At 50.1% G+C, this 27,874-nt stretch overlaps 2 protein-coding genes across 4 annotated transcripts in view; one reads left to right on the top strand and one right to left on the bottom strand.

Moving 5' to 3' along the window:
• The first annotated feature begins 28 nt into the window (after nucleotides 1-28).
• Nucleotides 29-3,337, top strand: TOR3A (torsin family 3 member A). The gene is made up of 6 exons (XM_065744951.1): nucleotides 29-275; nucleotides 425-538; nucleotides 944-1,209; nucleotides 1,532-1,704; nucleotides 2,574-2,698; nucleotides 2,962-3,337. Exons 1-6 carry the CDS (start codon nucleotides 29-31, stop codon nucleotides 3,210-3,212), a joined length of 1,176 nt encoding a protein of 391 aa, XP_065601023.1. The 3' UTR covers nucleotides 3,213-3,337.
• Nucleotides 3,338-4,844: 1,507 nt separating this feature from the next.
• ABL2 (ABL proto-oncogene 2, non-receptor tyrosine kinase) overlaps nucleotides 4,845-27,874 on the bottom strand; it is a 33,000-nt gene continuing 9,970 nt past the window's right edge. The window contains exons 1-12 of one of the 3 annotated variants that reach the window (XM_065744851.1): nucleotides 23,275-23,579; nucleotides 16,193-16,363; nucleotides 15,214-15,509; nucleotides 14,757-15,029; nucleotides 13,928-14,012; nucleotides 12,526-12,703; nucleotides 12,230-12,414; nucleotides 11,811-11,963; nucleotides 11,230-11,319; nucleotides 10,267-10,440; nucleotides 7,956-9,642; nucleotides 4,845-5,661 (exon numbers count right to left, since the gene is read on the bottom strand). In XM_065744851.1, coding sequence (XP_065600923.1) covers nucleotides 5,625-5,661; nucleotides 7,956-9,642; nucleotides 10,267-10,440; nucleotides 11,230-11,319; nucleotides 11,811-11,963; nucleotides 12,230-12,414; nucleotides 12,526-12,703; nucleotides 13,928-14,012; nucleotides 14,757-15,029; nucleotides 15,214-15,509; nucleotides 16,193-16,363; nucleotides 23,275-23,341 — 3,396 coding nt within the window. In that variant the 5' untranslated portion in view covers nucleotides 23,342-23,579 and the 3' untranslated portion in view covers nucleotides 4,845-5,624. Of the gene's footprint in view, nucleotides 5,662-6,949; nucleotides 9,643-10,266; nucleotides 10,441-11,229; nucleotides 11,320-11,810; nucleotides 11,964-12,229; nucleotides 12,415-12,525; nucleotides 12,704-13,927; nucleotides 14,013-14,756; nucleotides 15,030-15,213; nucleotides 15,510-16,192; nucleotides 16,364-18,669; nucleotides 18,942-23,274; nucleotides 23,580-27,874 lie in introns of those variants that run through there. The other 2 variants (XM_065744843.1, XM_065744859.1) reach the window with 2 other exon arrangements.

Genomic DNA, 27,874 nt, shown 5'->3' with positions numbered 1-27,874 from the left:
TCCGAGGGGAGGACGGGAGCCCGTGGCCATGGGGCCGGGCACGGGGCTGCCCCGCGTGGGGCCGGCGTGCTGCCTGCTGCTGCTGCTGGGGGGCTGCGTGGGGCTGGAGGGGCAGCGGGAGGAGGCACCGCGGTTCAGAGCGAGGTACGAGGCGGTGAAGGAGCAGCTGGGAGCCGCGGCAGCTCTGTCCAAGCGGTACTGGCGGCACCTGGCTTGCAACGTGTGGCAGGAGGGCTGCGAGGCGGAGGAAGAGGGAAAGAGCGGCCCCAACCCGGGTAAGACCCGTCCCATCCTGTGCGTGGGGGAGAGTAGCGGGGTCTGCACGTGCTGACCCCCCCAGTGCTCAGCATCCGACCTCCCCCCCCCCGGCTGCTGTGTGCCGTAACACCCGTGTGCCCGCTGCACGCTGCTTTGACTTTTGCAGGCTGGAGCTTGCCCGTGGTGGGCCAGGATTACCTGGAGATCTTCTCTGCGTGGTACTGCAGCTTCGGCAAGTGCTGCGAGACAGGAGACTGCAGGATCATCAACAATGTCACGGGTGGGTGCTGCTCCTGGGCTGCCCCAAACGCTTTTCTCTGCTTCCTTTCCCTGCTGTCTCTAAAAGTCTCGTTTTAGTGAGTGATGCGTGTCGTTTCTGGGAGGAGCAGCTGTGCCAGGTCCCGCTTCTCATCCCTCGTTTGCAGTTCTCAGACTGCAGGAAAGCGTGCTCTGTGCAGTGCAGTGCTGTGGTTTGCACCAGCCCTGCCTTCACCTCCAGCTCCCTGTGCACAGGGATCCGGCCCTAGGGCAGGAAAATGTCCCAGGAACCGTGTGCAAGCTCCATGCAGCTGTCACTCGTGTGCCATCCCTGAAACTTGTGCTCCCCGTACAGTCTGCAGGGAATAAGAGAAGCCCAGCAACAACTGGGCTTCTAGGTTAAGGCTGAGCTCTGTGTTTCCTGCAGGGCTGGAACTGGACCTCCACGGGCAGCTCCACGGGCAGCACTTGGCCAAAGAAGTCATCATCCGAGCGCTGCGAGGGTTCCTGCAGAGCCTGCAGCCACAGAAGGCTCTGGTCCTCTCTTTCCACGGCTGGTCCGGCACGGGCAAGAACTTTGTGGCCCGCATGGTGGCTGCTCACCTGTACCGGGACGGGCTGAAGAGTGAGTGTGTCAGGGTGTTCATCGCACTCTTCCACTTCCCCCACCACAAGTATGTGGATTCCTACAAGGTGAGAGCCGGTGTCGCGGTGCACCGGGTGTAGCTGGGATGGAGTTGGGTTTTTCTCGCACCCGCTGTTGCGTTTTGGGTTGGTGAGTGAAGCAGAAGGAGCAACGCTGGTGTTTAAGCTATTGCTGAGCTGCACGGCTTCAGGATTCCCCATTTTTCTCACTCTGCCCCCAGCTGTGATAGGTTGGGGGTGCACAACAGACTGGGAAGGGGGATGAGAGGGACAGCTCACCAAAGGGATGTCCGTATGGTGTCGTGCTCAGCTGTAACGATGGTGCTGTCTCCTGGTGGTGGGTGCCTCACTGCTGCCTGCCGCTCTGCAGGTTCAGCTGGAGAAGCAGATCAGTGAGACCGTGCAGCTCTGCAGGCAGTCCCTGTTCATCTTTGATGAGGCAGAGAAACTTCACGTCGGCCTCTTGGATGCCATCAAGCCCTTCATGGCTCGCTCTGATGAAGGCCAGCAAGGAAACCGGAGATCCATCTTCCTCTTCCTCAGGTAATTTCTGGGCCTCCAAACACGTGGGGAGGGGGTGTAGGACATGAAGGGTTTGGAATGCAGAGGTGTGTGGGGACAGCAGGACACCGAGCCAGCGTCCCACGTCGGCCCCTTTGTGTCCCCAGGCAGAGGGAGCAGGGTGTCTTGAACTGCAGCGGTGTGTCATCAGTCCCGGGGGATTTCATCATGCCACTGGCAGTGTGACACAGACCTGCTGTCACAGGGCTGGCTCTGGGCCATGCCTTGTCTGGATGTGGCCCAGATTTACAGCTGTGGCTGGGCTGGGGTGGTGGGAGCAGATGGACACTGCTCAGCCAAAGGGAGCAGGGTGGGTACGAGATGTGCTGGCAAGGTGGCAAAGGGAGGTAGCAATGGCTTCTTTGTTTTGCCTCCGTTCCATTTGTGGAATGGGTCTGGAGTCTGTGACACGTGAGGAAAGATGGGCATGAGGCCCACGTCCCCCTCACAGAGTCGTTTGAGTTGGACGGGACCTTTCAGTGTTGTCTGGCCCAACTCCCTGGTGATGAACACTACAGCTCAAACAGGTGCTCAGGGCCCCATCCAGACTGACCTTGGTTATCTCCAAGGACAAGGCTCCCAGCTCCTCTCTGGGCAACCCCAGCTGGTTCCCAGCATCACTAGCTCCCTGGTGGGACGGTGCTCAGACCAGGGGCTGCCTTCTGAAGTGTTGGGGTCGCTCTGGGAGCCTCGATGGCTGCCGGGACCCTGCGTCCCCCACCAGGCCAGTCCTGGCCCTTTTCTTCTCATGGCTGTGAACTCTGCCCTCTGGACTTGGCAGTGTCTCACTGAGGGTTTTCTGTGGAGCCAGGTGTCACCTGAGGGGTGAGTGACTTCCCTTCTGTCCGCAGCAATATTGGTGGCAATGCTATCAACGAGGTCACCCTGGACTTCTGGCGAGCTGGACGGGCGCGGGAGGAGATCCCCATGGAGCTCCTGGAGCAGCAGCTGCGGCTGGAGATGCTTCAGCTTGCAGGTAGGTGCTGCAGCAGGCAGCCTGCACGGTCACAAAGCTGCCCCTGAGCACCAGGTTGGGGCCTCCCTATGAGGAACTTCGTGCTGCAGAAACATCTGGGAAAGCGTTGATGTACTCCCTTCCCTCTCCCACATCGCTCAGCCTAGTGAGCACGGCAGCAAGGCACGCAGGAAGGGGAGCTGAGTCATTCTTGCTCCCCTTCAGCCCCGGAGGTGGCAGCTCCCAGGTGGCTGAAGCCTGCTTTGTCTTGCTTTTTGCTGCAGAGAATGGTTATGCCCGCAGCCACCTCCTTGAAGAGAACCTCGTTGATTTCTTCGTGCCATTCCTGCCTCTGGAGTACCACCACGTGAAGCTCTGCGTGCGGGATGCCTTCCTGGCCCGTGGACTTCCCTACACAGAGGCAACCCTCGAGGAGGTTGCCAGGATGATGGTGTTTGTCCCCAAAGAGGAGAAGCTTTTCTCTGCACAAGGCTGCAAATCTGTATCGCAGCGCATCAATTACTTCCTTCCTTGAACACCAGGTGGGACTACATCCCTGGCGAAGGTGATTCTGTACACCAGGAGCTGCTCTCCTCGCACAGGGCCAGGGAAGCAGATTGCTCCCTGCTCAGGGGCAGAGACTGAATTCTGTATTGCTCCGAGGGCTGCTCACGGGGAAGGCAGTGCACCCTGCCCAGCCTTTGGGTTGGGGTGCCAGCAGGCTGAGCTCGGCTGGGTTTTGAAGTCCACATGGTGTTCCTCAGTCCCTTCTTTTTTACCCTGAAGCAGTGATCCAGCTGTGCCGACTTGGTTTCATGTTGAGTAGGGGTATATGGTCAGTTTGTTGCCCCTTAGCAAAGAGCCAGGACAGGCTGGTTCAGCAGAAGCCGCGGCCTTATCCCTGCACACAGCTTCCTCAGCCACGTGAGGAGTGCTCAGATTACACAGAGCAGTCTTGCTGCAGCTGTTTTCTTCTCTGTTGCTCTCTTACAGCCAGGGGTTGTCTGGCACTGAGTGCCAGGTTCATAATTGGTGCAGGGATGCCCTTGCACAGAGCAAACAACTGCTTGGTCTCCTCTGGAGATGTTAGATCCTGTTGCTTTGGAGTGACTTTCCCTCTCCTCTCGTGGTCTTTTATTCCACGGAAGCAGCTGTGGGATGAAGTGAGCTCCTGCTGAAATCACCTCCCTGGGCCATTTGGTGAAGAGCACGTTTGCTGCACTGCAGGAACTGGTTTGGGGAGAGACACATGGGCAAAGGGCAGCTGTGAGGAGGACAGTGGGTGAAAGAACAGCTTGCAATTGAATTCTGGTTTTTCAGAGCTGAAATAAGGTAATCTTCCCCCTCCCTTCTTCTCCCAGTAAGCGGGTTTTGGCTGGTTTGGCTGTTTGCTGTCTGGGTGCTTGCCAGGTGATAAGAACGTTAGGGCAGGACCAACAAGATTTCAACAGTGCTACAGGAATCACTTTGTGACCTCTGGGTCAAAACTCCCTTCCAACATAGCTGCTGTGCAGGAGGTGAATCAGCACCTGCCAAGGATGGCTGGGCTACCTCTACAGCCACCGGCCTTGGGTTAGTATGGCACAGCTTAAAATGTGCTTTAAAATAAATAAAGCAACGTCTAGGCGAGGGGGTTTTTTTGCCAATAAAATATTGCAACCTTTATTTAAAACAAAAATGCAAATTGGCAAAAACTCTGTGGGACGACAGGCAAAAAGAGGCCCTTCCGAGGGCCTTATTTACATCAAGTTTAACACTGTTTGCAGTTCACAGTCAGACGATAGTGAGAGAATTAAATTAGAAAAACAACCAAAATATCTTACAATAACAATTAAAAACAAAACAGTTGACAACACTGTAGAGTGATTGGTGATGAATGTGTTTCGTTTCATCCGTTCCTGCCCTCAGTGAGTTCGGTACTGATACCTGCAGTGCCACGCTCAGCTCTGTGCCCTCTGCACGGCAGCCACGCTGGGAGGATGACCTCCTCTGGTACAGGCACACCTCACCTTGCACGTGCTGTAGCTATGTCCCAGGAGCTGTCTCTTCCTGCCACCAGGGAGTGGGCTGAGGGTTTGTTCTACGCTCCAGGCCTCGGTATATCCCAGTGCCCAGAGCCCTGCTGACACTGGGCCAGAGGAGCTCAGGAGAAGCCTCCTCTGTGAGGACAAGGACCGGAGAGAACAGCCCCTCCTTCCCCGTGCTCCGCATCAGGAGTGCTGCCCTGTTCAGCTCTGCAAAGTTTGATGCTGTCCTAAGACCAAAGCTCTAAATTCAGCCCTGCCAGCACTGGTGAGAAGCACAGCCACCCAGCCAGCCCAGTGCACTGCTCTGAGGGTTAACCAGGGCATCCTGTTTAACTCCTGCAGGGAGAGCTGTGCCCGTGGCCTTGCTCTGAGTTTGCCACTAGCAGGCCCTACGGTCTGCCAGCCCTGCTGCAGGGATGACTGCCTGCAGTTGCAGCCCTTACTACTAGTGCAAGTTAGAGAGCCCAGCTGCATCTGCATCTTCACCACACGAAGCCTTCTCGCAGCCATGAAGAAAGGGAATACAAGGGGAGGTTGTCTTATCCACAAATGGTGGAGCAAGAGGTGCTCTTCACTGGAAGAAGTAACGGGGCTTTGCTGTACAGTACTCGACGCACACTGCGTGCAAAGCTGAAAGCAGAGAAGCTGCTACAGTTGAGACCTTTAAGGCTGAAGAGAAAGGCAAATCGAGCAGAGGGAAAGGAGCTGCATCAAGTGTTTGTGATCCTGTGAGAGCAGACTACTGCTTCCTGTCCCTGCCAACTACTTCTGATGTAGGGGGGGAGAAACCAGGCAGCACTCAAAGAAAGCACGCGTGGGGAGGGCAAGCAGCCCTTTGCTGGGGCACAGCTCGTTTCTTAAGGGTGTGAAGGAGCTGAAAGGGGTCTGTTCTAATAATCAGGGATTCCAGGAACTGTTTGCTATGCTATCACTTCTGCAGGAGCTTTTCTGGAAGACCTATGTATGCAGGAAAAAAAAAAAGGAAATAAAAAACGAACCGAAAGTTGTTGTAAAACACTCAGCAGAACTGGAATAACGCTTCGCCACGTTCTGGTTAAAATACCTTTCCCCTGAGAATAACCACTTGGGTTCCAGTCAGCTTGTGCTGGGCTGAGAAGCAGTATGGTGAGGAAGCCACACGATTGTGTGCAGGGCAAGCAGGACCCCAAGGCAGCTCTCGTAGCCTTCCACTCCTCCTGACTGAAGGCAATGTGAAGCAACACCCTGAGAGCTTTTCCCCTTGCAGGTCAGCTTTCCAAAGGCAGCCAGTTTGGTGCGTGCCAATAAGGATGACTGAAGCAGATGAGGTAAACCACAAAAGCCCTCGGTAAAGTCTATGAGATAACTGTTTGCTGCTCTGCCCCAGTGCTGGGGGGTCTGGTGGAAGAAGCCCACTCACCCACCAGGCTGGGAATGTTGCAGCACAGCGGGACAGCAGGCTCTTCCAGGTGGGCCTGGTGACACTGGGTAAGGACGACGTACCCACTAAGGGATCAGCTTGCCAGCTTGGAGGAACAGTTTTCACCTCACTGCCTGCTGATTGGGGTGGAAGGATTGGGTTCTGTCACTATTTCCCTCGCTTTGACAGTGAAGCTCGCGTGGTCCGTTTTGCCCTGCTGGTGCACGTTCATGCAGCCTGACACACAGCTGTATTTACACACAGACCAGCAATGAGAGGAGGATTCTCAGGCACTGGCACGTTTCTGAAGGTGGTTCAGGCCACGTCTCACCCTGCTCCACGGAAACAACAGTGGCATGTGCCAAGAGGCCCAGACACAGTGCCAACCATCTGAGTTCACACCGGTGCCCCAGCTCAGCTCTAAACGCTCGGCCTAAAAGCAGCACAGTCACACTTTAAAAACAAGTTAAAAAAACCAACAAAACAACCAAGCATTTTAGCAACAACAACAAAAAAAGATTTAAGGTGCAAAGCAAGCCAGATCCTCTATCATCACAAACGGTGTGAAGTGAGCAGCAGCATGCAGGGTAACGAGTGTCTGGAGGCAGGTAGCAGGCCTGTTTGCTTCCCCTCAAAACCAACAAGTAGTTGAGGTCTCTATGTTTGCCAGTCCTTTTACCTGTCAGGGAGCTGTGCACGTACACAGGACACCACATTTCTGAGGCCACAGCAGATAACAAACAGCACCAGGATGGAGGGAGGGCAGCCACACGACTGCCTGCCTTCTGGCAGAGCAGCAGGAGCAAAGCCCTAATGCTTCTGCCACAGGCTGAACACAGTATACTTAGCAGGGGTTGCTGCTGGCAGAGGTTCTGCCTTGCCTCCTACAGGCCTCAAGGTGGTGAAACTGAACTGGGGGAGTCAACCTGGCGACGAGCTAAAAGCAATCTAGAGCTTAAGAAAAAAAAAAAAACAAGCACCACCACCCCACCCCATCCCAATAACACTGGCAAGTTGTGCAAGAGCCCCGAACTACTCACAACCAACGACCATCAAGCAGCACCCATGCTAGACCACTAGAAACAAGAAATTGACTGAGTGAAGGCAGTGTGGTGGGAGGGGGTAATTCCAGTGGTAAGTCTGCCCAGCATTCCTGATGCTTCAGCTACAATGAAGACGAGAACGCGTGGAGGATGAGGTGGACAGGAGGGAAAAGGGATCATTTCATATATTAACTAACTTTGCAGTTCTCATTACAGCAGCAACAGCACTGTGGAAGTAAGCCACTGGGGCTAGTGCATCCACCTCCAGCAGCTCTGAATACTGTCAGTGCATTAGACCTGCCCCCAGCTGCACGCAGCCTGCCCTTCTGGAGCTGCCCAGCCAGGACCACTTGGCAGCTGGTGCCAGCAGAGCCCCAGGGCCCTTCCTCGCCTTGTCAGGAGCCCAGAAGCGTGTGTTAGTGCTGACGGGGTGCGTGTGTACAGCCAAGGGGCCGGCAGCCACTCCAGTACTCTGGCTGCCAGACCGTCCTTCCCAGAGCGAGAGCCTGCCGTACGTTCTCCTGCCTCTCAAGGGGAGGAGCAAGGACCTTCCTCGCCTTGCCACGCCAAGCAGAGCAGACTGACAAGGTAGGGACAAATACTCGATGTTCTGCCCCTTTACAGCTTTAATCTACCCTCTCCATCCCCATTTTCTGAGATGAACTTGTAAACGTGAGAACTCAGTGATCTGAGGTACTTCACATACTCAAGTATCAGTCTTTCCTTTTTGAAAGCATCAGTACAGAAAAAAGTCCCCACCCCCCCCCCACCCCACGTGTGTTTCTCTTACCCAGATTGACAGTAGCTACCTTTGCACCACGTCGCTGATTTCTTGGACGCACGACAATAAGTTATTAAGGACGGGGTTTGCCCCAGGGATGCTAGCAGCTGTCGAGGACACCTGCAGCTCCTGCAGGCTGAGTTCCAGTTTGCTCACGGCTTCCCGGAAGGCAAATTTGTTGCGTGTATGCGGAATGCAGTCCACGTAGCCTGAGCAGTAATCCAGCAGCTGATGCCCTGTGTCCACCAGCTGGCTGTTCGGTGTGGGCTCAGCGATGGCGCTCGAGAGAAGATCGGCGCACTCCAGCAACGCTTCCTTGCTGATTTTGTCTGCTGGGATTTTCTCGGCTGCCTGTTTGGTCTTTCTGAGTGCTACCTTTGCTCCAGCTGTGCCGTTGGCCATTTTCACTGGGGAGGTGGAAGACGACGACAGAGGCACTTGAGGTGGAGGCATCACGGGCCTCCCAGATTTCCCACCGACAGGTGCTGCTGCTGCCTTCTTACTCCCTTCGTTTGAGTCCAGTCCGTGCTGCGCTCCCGCCGCATTGCTTAGCTCTTCTGCTGCATCTGAGCAGGCAGCTGGCTGCTGCAGGAGCCTCATCACCGGTGGTGGAGGTGGAGCACACTTTGGTTTTACCCGTCTGGGCCGGTCCCTGTCGCCGGAAGAAGTGACCTGATGCTCAGATAAGAGCTTAAATTTATTACCCTGAGAGTCTGTGCCAATGAGCTGCACGTCTGCTGGGGTGTGTTTTAGAGTGGGTGAGATTAGGACTGGCACTTTGTGGTTATGAGTGGTTGGAAGTATTGCTGCAGCCTTTACTGGAGAGGACCACCCCGGTCTCTCGCCATCCTCGAGGGCCCCTTGCCGTGGGCCACTGTTTTTTTCTTTGCTTTTAGGAGTTGCTGCTAGCGCTGGAATCTCCTTTTCCTCTGAACTAGAGGGGGTTCGGAAAGGGAGAGCTGTGGCGCCCCTTGGCAAGAGTTTTGCTTTTGGTCTTTCTCTGGCCAAAGCAGGGCCTTCGTCAGACCTTTTGGGCAGCAGGTCATTTGCCCTCCCAGCGCTCTCATCAGGCTGAGAGGAGGTGGACACTGTCCGTTCCAGCTGGATTTTTGACCTCTGGGAATTCCTGGGAAGGGTCATTGCCATCCTATCCTGTTCTGGAAGCCCTGAGGACATGGAAGATGTAGAGTTCGACCTCGGAAAAGGCTTCGATGCTTCCTCGTTGCCAGTGGGCTTTCCTGGTCGTAGACCCAGTGTCTTTTTAATCAGGCGTGGCGTAAAGAAACCTGTGATGCCAGACCACCCACCACCAGTGCTCACACCCCCACCGCTGCTGGTACCAGTGCCGTCGTCATTGTAGAAGGTCCTCTGCACAAAGCCCCCACCATAGCACTTGGGTGGTGCCAGGCTTGTGTCCTGCTGCGTGGAAGCAAAAGCAAACCCATCCACGTGCTGCAAGGAAGCAACAGACGAGAAGTTACCCGTTAACTCGTATTTCTTGTGGGGCTGATTCTCCATCTCCCGGAAGGAGCTACTGCGCTTGGGAGGCGTGGGAGCATTCCTCTTCTTCATAAAGGAGCTGAAGAAGCCACCTTTCCTGTCCCTGGTGAAAGTGGTCTCTTTGGCATCCTCCAGCAGGCTGCTGGGTGACTTGTCCCTCTGCTTGTGAGGCAGTGCGGGAGACCCTCCTGCTGGCTGTGTGCTTCTGATGAAACCTAGGCACAAGAGACAAGCATGAACCTGCAAAATCCATTTCCACCTCCCTGTCCTGCAGCGGGCTCTAAGGGCCCGGCCGTTTTAGTTACACAGGACCTGCAGAGAAAGACTGAGAGAGGAAGGTGGCACTTTTATTTTTGTGCCTTATTTCTTTTTTTTTTTTAACACGGCCAAGAGCACTTCCTCTGCCTTCTCGAGAATGAAAAGTGATGCATGTGCCGGGACCAAGCTCCCACCCTGCTCTGTATCGTTCTGTCACTGAAGAACAAGACCGTGCTGGGTTCCTCCCCATGAGTCATCTCATCCCTCCACTCCCTCAGGGAGTAAATCTGCCATCCTTCTGACCTCTCCACCTCACTAAGCCAGGAAGAGTAACACAGCCCTGCCTCTCCTGCCACGCTAACACAAGTCCTGCCGTCAGGCTACAGACTGAAAGCAGCCAACACCATTCATAGCATCTTGACTAGAAGGTGAAATTTTACAAGCCATCCTGGCAGGATACTTGGTTGCAAGGTCTCCGGTTGGTGCATGTTCTGTCCTCTTCAGTTTGTCTGGCAGTTTACACTGGGAGAAGATCTATCCCAGAATAGAAAGCCTCAGTGTGAGTGCCCCACTGCTCGTACCTGGTGCAGAGCTGGATGCCGAATGCTCCAGGGAATCCTGTGTTCCTTCAATGTTCTCCTTGTTCTCTGCCTGTTTCTTCAGTGTCCTTGTCTTGGAGGGAAGCATGGGCAGCCGGGGCAGGTAAGGAACAATGGATGAGGAGGAGGCTGTTCTTCCAAGCTCCTCTGCTACCTCTGTAAGGAGGAACAGTAAGTGGAATAGTTGGAACAAAGACCAGCAGAGGAAGAAAATAAAATATGGATCTCTACTGCAGTCCCAGACCAGCAAGAAGACGCGTGACTGAGACAGCAAGTGCTTTGTAAACGCAGTGCTCTGTTCGAATCCGGAAGTGCTTAGGGTAAACGATGTTTTACATACTGAATTCCAGTTAGCTTGCACCTTTGTAAATCCAGCCAAAAATGGTGGTAGGATCTGCACAGGTGAGGGTCTGGTGTACATCCAGCTCTCTGCTGGGTTAAGGCTGCTCAAGAGCTAAAGTTCACAATGGATGCATTTTCTTCCCTTTCTAAATAAGGTGCCTCTCATTCATCGCCTCAGAGTTGCATCCTTTCTGACTCCGGACCTAAGCTGCTTCGAGGCAAAACACTGCACATCCCTAGTAGAAATGAAGACTTCATGCTTCCTCTGCCTATCAACACTAGGTATGTGACTGAAAAACAATAACCAAAATCCTCCAGGACAGCCCCAGGTTATTGGTTGTGTAGTGCGTGTGCCTACTACGGATCCTCCCTGGTAGGATTTCACCTGGTGTGATTTTACTGTGGCACAGCACTACTCCTAACTCCTTAGTCTGGGAAACAAGAGGCTTCCTCTAGTAAAGGAGACAATATTCTTTAAATGAACAAAGCCTCATTGCAGCCTCCACAGCAAGCAGATAACCTTTAAGAGCCTGTGCTTAACAGACAGCACCCTGAGGGATAAATGCTACCACTGCTGAGGAACAAAACAACAGGGGCTCTCACCCTCTGAGATGCTCGAGTCGTGGAACATGGTTTCAAAAGCCTGGTGGGTCTCAGCAAAGGAAGGTCGGTCTGGTGGGTTCCACTTCCAACCTGCAGTGTGAGAAAGCAGGGTACGTCTGTAACAGGTAGGAGCTAACTTGTTATTCTGTCTCTCATTAGTAGATGAAAAATGTGTTGTGCAGCCTTAGGGAGCTCTCTGTGGCAAATGCTAAGCAGCACAGTTGGAGGATGAGTTTGTGCAACCCTGTCAGCTGCTTGCCTCCTGCACAGGTGCTGTGTGTGCTAAGAACCAAGTTTCCTTCTTTTGTGGTGGTTCTGTATTAACGGTCCTGCTCACAGATGACAGTACAATGTGCCACATAAACCCATCTAACTGTAAGCAGAGATGACAGCTTTTGAGAGTTCTTGTTCCCTTGAGACCAGAATCACTTTGCATCAGTGACCAGGTACGTCTCAGGTGACAGGGACTTTTCCACACTAGCTAACAAAATGGCATCTAAGAAGCAAGGACTTAGGAGCTGACTAGAAATTTCTCCCAGCCCTATCAGGCTTTGTTCCCCATACTGGAAGAAGATACTCACAGGCCCTCATCAGTTCATAAACCTTTGGAGGGCATCCCTCGGGTTGTTCCATCCGATAGCCCTTTTCCAGCAGATCGTACACCTGAGAGAGGTCAATGCCTGGGTATGGTGACATCCCATAGGTGGCAATTTCCCATAACAGCACCCCAAAGGCTGCAAAAGGAAGAAAATTATTGGTCATAAGACTGCCTGCACGGTATGCTGCTTGTTAGACTGTGGCCTTCACTGTAGATAGAGGCAGAACCTCTTTGCTGAAGATTCTTCAGGCTAGACCAGGTGAAGACATTAACAATTTGCAAAGCTGTGGCCTGGCATGTTCCTCCTGTTTCTACCCAGGCCACCAACACACTTTGTCCTCCAGGGTGGCAAAGAAAAAAATAAAATGAAACAGAACATAGCACTGAAGTGGAATTTCTTACCCCACACATCTGATTTGATGGAAAAGGTGTTATAGGCCAGGCTCTCAGGAGCAGTCCATTTGATGGGGAACTTGGCTCCAGCATGAGCTGTGTACGTATCTCCAGTCATCAGCCGACTTAAGCCAAAGTCAGCCACCTTCACCACGTGGTTTTCTCCCACTAAGCAGTTCCGTGCTGCCAGGTCCCTGTATGAAGGAGAAAGCACACTCTTAACTGCAGCAGGAACAGGCCTTGTTAACACAGTCCCGTGGTTGCGGGGCTTGTCCTTTCCTGCTTCTCAATGCCACCTTACCCACCTGTGAATGAAGTTCTTCTTCTCCAGGTACTCCATGGCAGAGGATATCTGAGTGGCCATATAGAGCAGCACAACAGCACTCACTTCCTCCCTGTTGCACTCCCGCAGATAGTCCAGCAAGTTCCCGTATGGCATGTACTCTGTCACAATGTAAAAGGGGGGCTCCAGGGTACACACACCTAGCAGTGAGGACAAGGCATGTGAATAAAGCTGATGCTTCTTCCCCTGCTTACCAGCCTGCCATTGGTTGCATTTTGTAACTACGAGTGTTTCTCTAAAAATCCAGGACTTTCATCTACAAGACCTGGATCGGTGCAGCCCAGCTTGAAGTTCACTGCTTCTATTTACACATCCATCCACAGATAACGAGAAACGTGTCTGTCAAAGCACTGCTGTTCCTGTATGTTATGCATAATGGATGTATGCTACAAGTATATATGCTACACACTGTTGTTTGGAGGGTCACAGAATGAAACAGGACGTATTTTGAACACCTACGATTTACTTTCTTTCCCCTCTTCTCCTAAAGATGAAAAGTGGCCAACTGGAAGTGGGGAGCTGTCAAGTGGCAAGATTTCCAGGCTGGAATGTCACAACAGAGCAATGTGAAGCACTCCCATGCGTGCTAGCTGGGTAAGGGCTCAAAGCAGCAGGACCTGCTCCTGCAGCAGCATTCTCACACATTGCTGAGATTTCCCCTCGCTACAGTCACTGCAGTTATGTACAAAGTATGCACGAGCAGAGGAGGAAGGCAATGGGACACTCATGTCACATCTCTGAGCTCTCACTGCAGCACTGCTGAATGCGTGCCGAGACCATTAGCCACATGCAGGGGCAAAAATGCATCTCTAATGAAATCATTTTAGTCTCTGCTGCTGGAGGCAGACAGGGCTGGGCGGCCACTTCATCTGTGTCCATTTTTTAAATGGGTACAGAACAGATGACATGATTAAAATCCTTCACATTCTTCACATTTCTCCTTTCATCCTGGGCTTGGCAGCAGTAAAGGTTTAAAATGTCCCATTAAAAATCTTTGTATGTAGTTTGAAGGCTGGTTTAACTATGTAGAAGAGGAATCCGACTGCACTGACAACTGAATCCTGGAGAATGGCCAAAGCCAATGAATGGTACCATTTAAGAGGAGATTGATACTGTGAGCTTTATACAGTGCCCCAACAGCAAAGTTGTCTACTAATGCGACAATATTTTATGTTTATTTGATTAAAACTGGTGTCTGAGCTCAGCTTTGCTATACGAAGGAGTAAGCAGTCAAAAATACCACCCCATAACCTGACTTGATTCAAAACATTACCTAAATAAATCTGACACTCTTTTTAAGCAAGATGGATTACGTTTTGGCAGAAACCTGAGTAAGAGCACAGCAGTCAAGGGTTTTCACTAACCTAATAACTGCACTAGATTTGGGTGCTTGATTTCCTTCATCACAGCAGCTTCTTTCAAGAACTCTTCCACTTCCATGGTATCTTCCTAGACAAACACAGGAGAGAAGATTTATCTTCACGACCAAGGTCTGCTCAGCTACATACTGTAATTAAATGTTAACCTAATCTCCATTCTGATGTTTTAGCCTTTCCTAAAACAAAGAAGGCCTATAGCACCCCTGAAAAGCTAGCCTGCAGCACAGCCAAATAACGGATCTGCAGCCCCTGGAAAACACCAACTAGATATCTATTGTGGCTAGAGAAGGGATGACTCTGAAAGTCACTTAGTTCTTCCTACAGCTGCAACACTTACGTTTGAAATCTCCCTTATTTAGGTGGGGGGGGTTACCTGAATTGTTAACATTCAACAGCGGTCACGCTGAAACAGATTGAAGGCTCTAGAGAGAATTACAAATGGAGAAGCTGAATTTTTCCAGAAGTATGGGAGAAGCTGTAGAACGTACTCCCAATGCTTTTGACTTCCTACAGCTTCCACAGCTTCTCCAAGGGAAGGGCAGTGGAAGTGGTAAGCAGGCCTACAGAGCTGGCTTGGACATGCAGTTCCTGCATGAGCACGCTGGGCCACAATTCCAAGCTGTTTCTAAGCCACCTGCACTGCTGCAAGCTCGACCAGCTGACCTTGCTCTGCAAAGCTCCTCTCAAGCAGATCAGCACACTCCACTTTCAGATATTCCTATCATCAGGCAGTATAACTGAGAAAGTTACAACTTCCTTCTACTTATCGTAAATGCTGACCAACTCAACAGCTCACAACGATCTGAAAACTCACCTTCAATGTTTTCACAGCAACCGTGAGGTTGTATTTCTTCCAGACGCCGACGTACACCTCCCCATACTGCCCTCCCCCGAGTTTGTGCTTCATGGTGATGTCAGTCCGCTCCATCTCCCACTTGTCGTGGATGGGGGACACGCCGTAGACAGTGGGCTTATTGCACTTGGGTGCTGGGTAATGCAGAGTCGTCACCAGTCCGTCTGCTACCGTGGAGTGATGGTGCACTAGCTCTGCCAGCGTGCTGAAACGGCTTTCTGCTGTCACGTACACCTGTTGGGAACAAAGCAGGAACCTGCTTAGGTAGAGGCTGCTGAGAGACATTCCAACAGATCTGGGGGGAAAAAAAAGTATTCAGATGTCTCAGGTGGGCTGAGCAAATGAATATCCCTCTGTGCAGTTTTCAGGGCAGCTAGATAGATCTCCTTTCCCCGCAGCGTCGTGCAGAGATCCTCACCTTTCCATCTGAGGTGGTGTTGATCCTGTAGTGGTAAACACGTCCCTCGTACCTGAGCGAGATGGACAGCTGCCCCGGGCTGCTCTCGCTTTCCCGAACCAGGAAGCTGCCATTGATGAGGCTGCTCAACAGATACTCCGCTGCGCTGCGTGACACCGGCCCGTGATACCACGAGTGCTTTTCCAGGCTGTTCACTGGGGTGATGTAGTTGCTTGGCACCCAGCCCTGCCCATTCTTCGAACGTACCTCGCTCCATTCACCATTCTGGTTGTAACCCAGGACTCGCAACTTCTCACCTACGATCCAGGAGGAAAAAAAGGAAAGTAAGCACAACACGATCTACTGGGTCTCATTAAGAGACGTTCACTGTCAGCTGACTTAAGCCTTGTTTTGTAGCTAAACAATCAAAACCTGCAGCAGTGATCTAACTAAACTGGTACAGTTTCGGCCACAACATTTGACTAATTTATGACAATGTAAACCTTCAGTTCACAGAGCTTCCTGCACTCCACATTTTAGACTGGAGAGATGTTAACCTTTCTTCTTGGAAGAGGTTTGTCTCCATCCCAAGGCCTTGAACAGCATTTGTTTTATTAACAGCTGTGCAGAAGAGCATGTTGTGATACACCTACCAAACAGAAATCTCTGTGACTTTCTTGACTTGGCTGCAATGAAAGCTCTCGAATTCTCTTGTCACCAATAATGTAAAGGTTCTCCTCTGCCTGTCCCCAAAATAGGCATCTCACAGCCAGGGGGCTGGGCAGCCTGGGTGTACTTGGGCTACATCGTTGGCTACTCAAAGGTGTATCAGTACTAGAACTGCCCAGCAGGTGTCTCTCCAACACAAGACAGAGAGACTTAAACTCGTAATCCTCGGTTACAGAATAATTTCTAACTGCACTCACTCTTTCCAACGGAACAACGGAAGAAGGATTCAGCTTTCTATTTTCTCTTGCTGCCCTGCAGTTCAGAGCCTCACCTTTGGTGATACTGAGCGTGTTGTCACCGCTTGCTACGAAATCATAAAGTGCAACAAAGAGGTTGGGATCACTTTCGGTGGCTCCCAGCAGGTTCTCCTTGGAGCTCCACCTGATGGCTTCGTTCAGTGCCTGCGGTTCAACATCGCAACCATAGGGGCGGTGCAGGGCCTCTGAAGAAAGAGCAAAGAGGAAATCACAGCTGTAAGTAAATCAGAGCACAGCTCCCGCTGCACAGTATGGGGAAGAAATAAAAACTGCTCTTCCGATGTGAAGTAGCGAAGGAAACCTTTTAAAGGCTGAGATGGTACGTCTTCAGTCTTCATTTCCGTGGCTGAAGTAGCTTGGATTTGGAAGCAACGTTAGGAAGAGAGGTAAAACAGTCTGAATTGTGACACGTAACATGCAGCAGTAACTGAGTCAGTATCAGCAGCAATGATAGGGACGCATTTGAAGACTATGCAAAGAGAAAAGTGGTAATCTGACAGGGAGAGAAAGTAACGAAGATAGGGGCAGGTATCTTGCAGCAGTGCTCCTGAACACAGGGCAGTTCTGTTTTACTGCTTCCACTGATGCACACTTGCCAGCACAAGGAAGCAGAGAAAAGAATCAGTCTTGAAATGGTTTTAAAAGAAAAAAAGTTGTGTGTTTTTTTTTTTTAAACAGTTCCTGTGATGATGAAAAACGATCTAAATACACAAGGTGATGGAAGGCACAAAAGGAAAGAGCACAAGTGTCTGAGCACTGCAGCAGTGGTGCTGTGGTTATTAAAAATAAAGGCCACAACCATCACTGGTTTTCTAATCCATCCTGAGGTTTCCCTGGGAACATGTAACTCTATTAAGACACAAGAAGATGGACAAGGCACTTGCAAAAACATACACAAGTGTGAGGATGTGAGCAGAGCCTCTGAAGGCACGGCTGAGGGATGTCCCTGCCCCACCACGAGTTCCCAATGCCTCTCTGAATCTGCACGTGAAAGCATCCCATAAACAGACGTGGCCTGTTCCTGATTGTTGGAGAAGTCAGGTGCAGGATGCATCCAACAGACTGCTGCACCACCCCACCAGGCTCCAGCACATCCTCATGGGACTTACACACGTGAGCAACAGCTAGTCTGCATGGCACAACAAGAGAACAAGGAGCTCCAGAGCAATGCAGATGGGAGAGCTGGGAAGTCAGGGAGACACAGGACAGGAAGAGGCCAACGAACAGGCAAACACGTGTTGACTCTGTGCCGTGTGATGGAGCTCAAGCCTGGAAAACGTCTATGTAGGGGGTTTCCCAGAATCCATCTTCATTTTTTTTTAAGCTGTATTATATGTACGTGGGAAAGGAAATGACTGAGGTTTGTTAGTCTGTTCTTAAACACACAGCTAAGTGGCTTTTGCCTGCATTTCTGGTAATCACTTCCACTGCCCAGCCATGCCGAAGCACCACCCCATCGAGGTTATCCTCACAAGAGCAGAAGTGACAGAGCCTCAGCCACCAAAACATCATTTTCTGCAGACACAGTATTTCTGTTTCTTGTTCTTAACAATCACCTGTGATTACCAACATCCCAGCTCATCAGATGAACAGCAATAACGCTGTGCTATCAGGATGCCTGCACTGCTGCCTCCATGGCTGCCAGCACACGGCTGCTGCTTTGTAGGGCTGAGTTTGTGCACGTGCAGTTATTATGCATCAGGAACAGCTTAAGTGGCAACAGAAAAGAACAGTTGTTCCCAAATCCATCTCTCTTCGCAGAGTACAAGTACATGGTAATTAAATAACACGTTCTTTACTCTCCTACAATGCCTTGTGTTAGAAAGACAGGAGGGGGTTTGCTGCCTTCAACAGAGAGCCTGAGTGACACAGCCCTGCTAGCTACAAGCAGCAAACACAAAAGCAGGCAGCTTCCCAAAAGCATCCTTTGGCTTTTCCGCTCCAAAATACCTTCATGGTGTTGAAGTGGCTTCTTCTTTTCCATCATACAGCTGCTGAAACAGCAAAGCTTTAAACAAATCCTACGCCACCACTTTCATTACCTATACAATTGAAAGCTGACGTCATCACTGAGTGTCCAAGCAATAAGTGATTAAGGAGGCAATGCTTCCACCACCTCCTTCCTTCCTCTCTGTTATTCCCACAATACACTTTGCTTCGCTCTGGACATGAATGCTTTCCTATTCAGCCACCACGTAAGGGGCATTGTGCCTCCCACACTGCCACTGAGGCTACAATTACTGATCTCTTCAGTTTAAGAGCAGGATGAGAGTCTAGGATACAGCTAATCTTCACCATTGGGTGCTGGAAAACAGACGTGGTGTGTTTTGCTGAAATACTAATGCTCAATAATCCCGAGTAAAAGCAGGCAATCTCAGTCCTGCTCGTGCCTGGTACCACACCACAAGACAAAGACCTGAGGGGACCCACACCCTCCTTAAAGCCAACACAGGAACAGAACAGCACGCTGCAGTCTCCCTAAGCATCCTACCTGTGAAGCTGGAGCCCGCAGGCTCAGGGGCTTCGTCGCCAAGGCAGCAGAGCAGCTTGCTCTCCTTGCCATAGCTGCTGGGCTGGAACAGGGCCGTGCCCACAATCATGTCGTGCTGCACACTCAGGCAGAAGGCGAACAAACTGCCACGAGAAGTGCTGGCCACCACCACCACCACCACGTGTGGCCAATGGAAAAGGGAGTGCTGCCTGTGGGGTGGAGGAGGAGCGAGGATGGAAGGAAGGGTGGAGCTTCCCAGGGAACAAACCAGGGATGGGGAGACTGCGCTGCGAGGTGAATCAACCCTGACATGAGCTACAGAGGTCTGCGCTGCCAGGAGTCAGGCAACAAAGTGTTTGGGAGAAAACAGAACAGTTTCCTTGGAGAAATCCCCTTGTGTACGCTGCCAAGCACAGCCTTCGCTGAGGGGAGTGCCCAGATTGATTCATTTTCGCACTCCACGCACACAGCAATGTGGGAGTACTGTTCACATGAACTAACAGGGAGTGACATGTGTGGCAACATGAAGCCTAACAGATGTACGAGCACCCAAAGAGAAAGCACTGCTGAGCGTTTTGGGATCTCAGAGGGAAACAGAAAGCAGAGGCAGCACAGCATGCCCAGCCTGAGCTGCTGATTCAGTAAGGTTCAGGTCAGCTCTTTGGAAGGGCACCGTCAGATTACCTGTCACTAACATAAGATCTGTTTGGTGGAGTCAGGAGCCTGTTTTCCAGCAGTCCTTAGGGCTGGCAGCAGAATGGACTCCTAATGCAGAGAAGAAAGGGTTAAAGAACAAGCAATCACCGTGGCAGGCCCACACCTGGGGGCTGGTGGGTATGTAGAGGGGTATTAAAGGCAGCAGGGGAAGGGGAGCAAGTGCTCTGGCCTTTTGTGGAGGGTGGGAGCTGCTGCAGCCCACCTGCATTCTGACAGGCACAAGTTCCCCTGCTCTCGAGGAAGGCAGCTGCTTTGTGTGGTGAGGATACGGCTCAGACTGAAGGTAAGAAATAAGCATTTGGGCTTGTTAGAAGTGTATGTGCTTTGTAAGGCTGTTACATGTGAGAAGTTGCTTCTGAAAGGATGTAGGCTGCATAAGTGAAGGGTTACTCCTCCCTGTGTGAGCTGTACCATGAGTTTTTCCCCCCTCTGCCATCACCTAATGCAAGTGGAAACCACAACCAGCTGGAGTACCTCAGGACACCTATGTACAGTCAACTTCCAAAAGCTCTCCTGACAAATGAGTGCCATCCTTTCCTTCTCCTCCAAAACAAGGCTCTGTGACTCCTGCAGCATGCTGCCCAGCAGCTGGAGGATGAGGTGCTTTTACCTTTGAGCCCCTAAGCCATTTTTTGTTTCCCCATTTGTTCTTCCTCTTGCAGTTTGTCTTCTCCCCTCTCTTGTGTGCTCTGAATGCTCTTAATTGTGCTGGTATTTGAGATGGTGTGTTTATTAATACACAAAGAATAAGCAGAACTTGGAGGGAAGGACAGTATAGACTAAGAAAAACTTAGAGCAAATAAGCTTTTCAGGTGGGTTTGAAATGGTGTTAGGAAATGCCAAGCTACATATTAAATTGTTACTCAATTAGTATCAGCTGCAATAGTTTAACAAGGAAAATGGCTATTAGCTTGGTTGTTAAAACACAACAGATGTGCAAGTGGTATCTCTGGAACGAGGAAGGATAAGGAGAAAATGAAACTGGGTTACAAATGCAGCACGGAAATGCAGGCCCTGAGTGTGCTGTCTACAGCCTCTCTGTGCTCGGGGGGCCCAGCAGGCCTGCATGTGAGCTCAGGGGCAGCCAGCTCCACAGCAGGAAGGGCACGAGTGTCCCTGCACAGTGGGTAGGTTTGTAAGGGCCTGGCACGTGTAACCAGGCAGAAATGAAACCACGCTTCTTTCTGACTTTGGGATAAGCATCATTTCTTGCTAACTGATGTTGCCAGACAGCTATTCTACCCTGTAGGCCATCACCTTGATAGCTGCACCCCTGGCAAACATCCATTTCCCATTCCCCTTGCAGTAAGTGTACTATGTAAGATGTGAATTCTGGCACACTCAATGTGTTTGACCAAAGCAGCAACCTTTCAGGCACAGCAGCTCTGCCCCAGCTCCTCAGATATTCCCCGTGGTGCCCTTCAAAGCTGCTTCCTGAGCGTGGTTAACCTTCCTGTACCACTCACCCTTCTGAGGTATTGCTTCAGTTTTTCCAGCAATGAGGAAATTAAATGTAAGGAAATCTTGCTGACTAGGTTACTTTGAAATAAGTAGTACAAGCAGCTTCTAAAACTTGCTCCCTCTGGAATTTTTGGGCTGTCGCTGTCTCCTAAACAAACAAGAAGTGCCAAATAGCAGTGCAGCCCTGAGAGGGGACTGCAGCTGCTGGCAGCAAGACTCCTTGAGCAGAAGGACCAGAGACCAAGAGCTACAGGACAGTGTCAATTCAATGCAGTATCTCTTTATACCAAAAAGCATTGTGTGAGTGTTCTGGGTTTCCTTTTCTTGTTTTGCAAGAGGACACCTGAACACAAGGCCACCAAGATCTCTGTGCATCTTCTGCTTCATTTCCACTTGGGGTTTTCAAATTAAGTATCAATCCACGCATTGCTTTACAGCATCACTTCGTACCCTTGCTGGTAAGACCAAAAGAGTAACGAAGTGTTGGCATTAGTGAGCCTGGGCCACAGGAACTGCACTGCTGAGTAACCTGTGGTTCCTGGTGCAGTGCACTCTCCAAATGTACATGGCTTTACACACTAGGCTTCAGGAGCTTCAACCAGCTTGCTAGTGGGAGGCCTTCTGCAGTAATGAAGATGAGGAAATGAAATTGAACTCCATTCATCCATCCAGAGAAGCAAACCAATGCTGGTCAGGCCAAGTCGCTGCTGTCTATCAATGCACAGAAGCAGGCCTATGAACTTTCCACCCTGGTAACAGACCCGAGGCCTTATCTAGATGGACCACCTAGTCCTGCTGACATGCATGTGGCTGTGGAAAAACATCAGCTTAAAAGGGTTTGGACAGCTCATGTATGGCCTTGGTAAAATACAGGCAGCCCAACTAAATGCTGTTCCTAGGTGTTCCTCTCCTGCGAGCAAGCAGACTCTTAATAATGTGGTTTGCTTCAGCGAAGCACAGATCCATAATTAGTCTCTGGGCCTCCCACAGCAGTGTGAGGTTTAAGTACTGTAAACAACCCACTGAATAATGCCAAGAAATACAGCTCCGTGCCAGGCGGTTGGGATGGGCAAGGAATAGGTTTCTATTTATGGTCTCAGGCTGGGAGAGACAGAATGTGGGAGGAGGCATCAGAGTCAGTGACAACATTGCATCATGAGGTGTCCACATCATAAAAAAAGCATTACAAGCCATGTTGGTATGCCTTCTTCCCTCAGTTATCAGAATATATCTGACATAGGAAAAGGGTTAACAACTGGTCTTTGGTACTGGAGGGTGAAATACACAGAGCCCAAAAACTATCATGCAATTCCCAGTGCATGACAGAACAGGAGAGAGAAGCTGTAATGCAATTAAAAGACGCTATACGACGAGATTTTGAATGGAAAAGCTACGCCTGTAACTTCTTGACAAAATCCTGAACATCTTAGCAAAATGTCTATTAGCTTAATTACTACGGATCAGTTCAGCTCCTGTGAAGCTTTGCAGTGCTGGTACCTAGAAAGAAGCACAGAGCCCGCCAGCTTTAGGTGCTCTGCATTACATACCTCCTTCCATTGAGTACAGAGGTTCCAAATTTTGTTCTTCTCAATCTTGCCTACAGTAGACCACAACTTACTCCCACAAGGACAGTGTTAGGAAAAGGAGTGCTACAAAGGGACACCAGCAAAGATAACTGGGAAACCACATACATGTGGATCAAAAGAGTGTTTAACGTTCTTCCTCAGTCATGGAGAGATTTACTGGAACTCACCAGTATAAGGAGTGAGGATTAGGTCACCCAGCTCTACAGGAAAGGTGGGACAGCCAAACATTGTGACAGCTTACTAGGTTTATTCAAGCAATACTCGGGGAGAAATTGCTTAATGAGAATTACACTTCAGTGGAATTCCTGAGGAGTCATTAACTGTGGCCAGATCAAAGCTGGGATATTATCTGCTTCTGAGCAAATCAAATGGATTGCTATTTACTCACCCAGCATTAAGACAAGCATTTGAAGAGCTCTACTGCAAAGACTACTTGAAAAACCCAAAGCAAGCCATGAAATACCTACAGTGACACAGCCTAGCTGCGGAGGGGTTCATTTTGCAGATGGAAAGCAGCAACTACCAACCCTTTGAGTTAACAGGATGTAAATGTCCCAGCTACCTTCCAGGTGACGTAATGACTTCTAACAAAAAAAACCCTGCAGTGTTAGGACCTCTCCCTAAACTCAGCACCTGGAACAAACATTGCATTGATCCACCTCTCAGCCAGCTTTCTGAGGTTTATTTTTAGCCTTTCTAGTTACAGGGAAAAACTTGGAAGGGGAGAGGGTAGAGTCTAGCTCACTGACCTGCAATCTCACAGCATCAACCCGAGCCAATGCCAGGACCTGAGCCCAAGCAGCTATTTTGGTGAGCACCTTGGGCAGGCAGTGCTGCTTACCTTGTGGAAGCTGTTCGGAGGGTGGAGCTCCCCAGGTGAGCTGATAGAGCTTCAGTTTCCAGTACATGAGTTTAATTTTATACTACAGTCCCCGAATGCTTGTTAGCACAGATGAGATTTCTCAGTTCCATCCACCCACGCTGAGTATGTGGCAACTGCCAAAGCTACGCAGTACTTCTGTTTTAAACCAAGTTCTCGAGCTAAAAATAAATCACAGAACTGTCAGCCTCAATTGTCAGGCACCGAGATGCTGCTCAAGCAATTGTCCACAGTCATTTTCTTCCTTTGAACAGAGTTTCTCCTTTTAAAATATTTACTATATTTAACTAAAATACTCCTGACCTCGCTTCCATGAAATGCGCCAGTGCTTCCTTTTATCCAAGAAAAGCCTGTTCTGAGCAGGAATGCTTGCTCACAATGGCATGCTGTCGTGACTGTGGCACCAGGGAAAGCCCTCAGCTTGGATTGCTGGTAGGAGATGCAGTCTGCTGTGGAGCTGAGCCCTGGCTGAGGGAGTCCTAGCTGCCTTGCTCCTTCTCAGCCCCGATCCACTGTTGTGTGGGGCAGTGCAAATAAGCACGGATGAAGTCAGAGAAACACATCCATCAAACTAAACTTAGTTACTGGCTGCCATTCCACTTCCCGTTGGCTAAACCCAGATACTTGTCACTGGCTCTGCTGGGCAGACAAGGGACTCCATTCAGCAGCGCCGTTCCCAACAGCTGCCAAATAACTGGGGTAACACAAGCCCCACAAATCCTAGCCAGGGCAGACAGCTTGTCCGATCCAAGCTGCGTCATACGTTTGTTTGTTAAGGTCTACTAACAGTGGTGTTCAGCCCTCGTGCATTTAAAAATGAGAATGCACTCACTGAGGTTACACTTTCTGAAGAGTCGTTCTGGAATCTGGCAGAACGAATACAGCTCTGAAGGAGAAGAGTCCTTCAAAGACAGTGAGGCTGAACAAGTCCTGTACTCATAACTTAAAAGTAAACAAAGCCATAAGAAGTCACAGTTTGAACTGCTGGTGTATTAATGCAACAAAGTCAGCTTCCTTACAAAGAAGGACGACTGCAAATGAGTAAAGTATCATGATTAAGGATAACCAGACAGGTTTGTAATGGATGACTGCAGCCATGGTACAGCCTTACTCCATCTCAAAGATCTATTTTTCTTGTATGCAGCTCAGAGCTCAATGCCCCATCTGCAAAGTTAGCCATCCTGCGCAGCAGAATCATTTCTTCAACCTGTAGTTTTTCAGTTGGCTTTTCTCTCTGCTGCCTTTAACCATCTCACATTACCAGCAGCTTTGCTATCTTGCTATTGGATTTCTTCCTCTTCACACCATTTGTCATCCTGACAAAGCTTTCACATGAAAAAAGCAGCTCAGGTTCTAAGGTAGGAACAAAAATGTCTTGTTGTTCAGCTCTCCAGTAGCTGCATTCCTCGCTCCTGTTCATACAACAAAAACATTAATTAACTCCAGCAAGACACGTGATCAGTGCTTACTGTGTGGTGTGATTGGGTTCAGTTATCAAATACTGCTATCTTGTGGTGAGGAGCATAAGGAGATGTTGTAAGGGAAAACACTGAACTAAAAGTGCAGTTAAAGAGTGCAGAGTTGGATCCAGGAAGAATGCTGTGGTCACTACGCTGCCAGTCTTCTTATCTGAAAGCTATTCTGCCCTCTGTTACTACTCTGGCCTTTGGGAGACACTGCTCCAAATGCTTAATTTACTCTTGGTACTATATATATTCTGAGGGAGGAAGGAAGAAGGAAAGGGCTGGGATTTCCCAGTGGGAGGTCAGCATCACTGCTGGCTCAGCAGTTGGTTTCCTCTCGCCCTGCAGAGCAGCACTTAGCCCCCACCGGCGCCCACCCACAGCATCACTTCTGGCCCACTTCATGGCATTGCTCACAGACGTGGAGCCACACGGCTTTGGGGAGGAGATGTAAAACTGCTTCTTAGTTTAGGAAGTCGTTTTAGATGTACATTTTGAACTGAGATCGAGACCAAGGCGTAGCTGTGCCATGCAGATGGGAACCTGCACCCAGTGCCCCCATACCTCCTGCTGTCAGAGCCCAAGAAAGATTCCCTTCTCTCCTTGACTGTCAAATTTCACAGAGTTCCACCTCATTCCTTCTTCCTCCCACTCCACACAAAAACATTCCCAGTTGCTGCTGGCCTATGTAGGCTGTCAGGACAGCTGACTGCTTGGATTACACAGGGCTGCATTGTATCCCTTCAAGAACCAGCCACCCTAAGTGCTTCCTCTGGGATCAGGGCTCAAGACTCCGCTGATACCAGCACACCAGGTGCTGTCTCGAAATCTGAAATTCCAAGGCAGCAGGCAGTGCTGCAACTGCTCCTCTCAAAATCTCTCTCCCTCTCGAACCTCTTCAATGCAAACCTACTCCAAATCTGACATCCGAGTAACTAAAAGCACAGTGAACTTGACTCAGTTGCCCGATGTTGTTTCTGAAAATGGAGAAACAGATCTCTCTCCTTTCTGCCTGTACTTGCCTCTGACAACCAGCAGCTGTCAGCTCCTCCAGCAAGGATGCTGAAGCTCCTGCAGGAAGGATCAGCAGAAATTCTGGGGCAATGGCCCCTGTAGGTTATGCTTTCATTAAGAACATAGACCCAAAAGAAGAAAACACCCCTAAAGACCAAATAAGGCACCCACGATGAACAGGGCACACAAATCCAGCTATGAAATACAGAGATTAGAGCCTCACAAATACCCAATGTAGGCCTGCGTGGAGTCTGACACTTTTTCCTGCTAGCAAGAACATTAATTTGAACACATAGGGTCACACCTCACGTTCTGAAGCCGGAAAAAACTGATTAATGGCAAACATCACATTGCTAAGATCAAGTACATCAAACTGTGGGCCCTCAAGAGGACTGAGTAATCCAGGCTGGTACGTCCTCCTATTAGTCATGTACAACATGAGAGTTTAGTCAAACTTCTCTATTGAGAATTCGGGCTAATTAAGCTGCAGATGAATATCTGTTGCATCAACTTAAAATTGTGTTTATTTGAGGAAAAGCATCCAAGTATTCCTTCTTAATGCAACTTCTGGAAACTATATACAGCGAATACTGCAGAGAGATTATTTATAACGGACTTCATACTCCTGGCATTGCTACTGCTGGCCCCGGGAAGGTGAAATTACAGCTGACAATAGATAAACTCTTTAGGAGCAGGAATGAAACTGACTCACCCAACTAAAATATACAGGTTTAAGGATGTTACTTCTGAAGACAGGGCAGGGCTTCCTGCATAATGACAGGTACAACAAAATGATGGAGAAACCAACAGTGCTGGGTTTGTCCTCAATACATGAAGGTGGCTGCTATGAGCTCAGTGAAGTCCATGAAATGCAGGTCATTCCTTCAAAGTGGGGAGGCACAACATCCAGCTGTGGGTGTGGAGGTCCCAGCCCACTGTTAATGGGCACTGACCTCGCAGTGATGGAAGCAGTGCAGCACGTAAGGGTGGCAGGCTACGTAGGGAAAAATCAGCGTGTGCAAGGAAGGTGCAACTCGGGCAGAGGAAAAGAGGAAGGAGAACTAAAACCACAATGGTTACTATGGGCAATGTTTCTGTTTAGTCACGCCACCACAGCTCTGCCTCACAGAAGAGGTGAGTGTTACCCTGACTGCTTGAATGGGGCTCTGCAGTCCTTACAACCAGCAGAAGGGACTTACGAAAGGAAACACTTCAGCTAACTCCGTATTCTAATGAAGACTGACAAACTGAGCCCTCTGCAGCTGTCAAGATCCATCTGATGTTGAGATTCATCTATGCAGAGGAAGGTCTAAAGCTAAAACCAAAGCCACCTGCTTAACCACCACGCTAGGAGGTGACTCAAACGGGTGCTGGCCATCCAGCCCTCCTGAAGTACAGTTCTTAGAGCTTTCACTACAGAATCCTTCCAGCACCTAACTAATGAATGATGCTTTCAACGCAAAGCGTATCAAACTTCAAAACAGCTGGTGTACAGCACTACTCGTGTTCTCTCCATAAGCTCTCCTACACTTTGTACTGTTGAAGTAGGATTACAGCGAGTTAAATTCCAGTGTCCAAAAGAGAAGCAAATGTGTCACGGGGTGAAGCACAACACAAAGCCTCCACAGTTGGACTTGGAAAGGAAGCGTTCCTTCCACTTCTGCATGTCTGTATTCCTGGTTCTTGAGCTGGCATCCCTCGTCTGTCTGCCCAGGCAAGGAACTGGGGACAGACTGCTCTGCTGGGGGAGGAGACAGACAGAGGATGCCAAGAGGATGAGAAGGAAGGGGGCAGGATCTGCTCAAAGCAAGAAAACGCAAGGGGAAAATAAAACCAAGTAAGTTACACTATGCAAGTGGCAGGAAGGATAAGTATCACAGAAGAAAGAAGGGTGTGTATGCTGAACAACACAAAAAGGAACAGCAGGACCAGGAAGCAGACTTTAAAGCAAAGAAAAGTAGCAGATCACAGTGTCATAGAAGATGCTCACGGGACAAACTGGTATACACCAAAGGAACGGAAGGTGACTGTTTTGCTGTGATTTCCCCTGTCTCGTTTACAGATCAGATATGGCCCAAAATAGG

This window comes from Cyrtonyx montezumae, unplaced genomic scaffold, assembly GCF_038088225.1.
Source record: "Cyrtonyx montezumae isolate F1298 unplaced genomic scaffold, pur_monq_1.0 scaffold_1, whole genome shotgun sequence".
Lineage (NCBI taxonomy): Eukaryota > Metazoa > Chordata > Aves > Galliformes > Odontophoridae > Cyrtonyx > Cyrtonyx montezumae.
Note: the sequence above shows the minus strand (reverse complement) of the source record. Positions and strands in the feature narration are given on the sequence as shown.

Coding starts and splice junctions, on each gene's coding strand:
- TOR3A (XM_065744951.1), top strand. CDS start 29: ATGGGGCCGGGCACGGGGCTGCCCCGCGTGGGGCCGGCGTGCTGCCTG. Junction 539..943: donor GATCATCAACAATGTCACGG/GTGGGTGCTGCT, acceptor TGTTTCCTGCAG/GGCTGGAACTGGACCTCCAC. Junction 2,699..2,961: donor GGAGATGCTTCAGCTTGCAG/GTAGGTGCTGCA, acceptor TTTTTGCTGCAG/AGAATGGTTATGCCCGCAGC.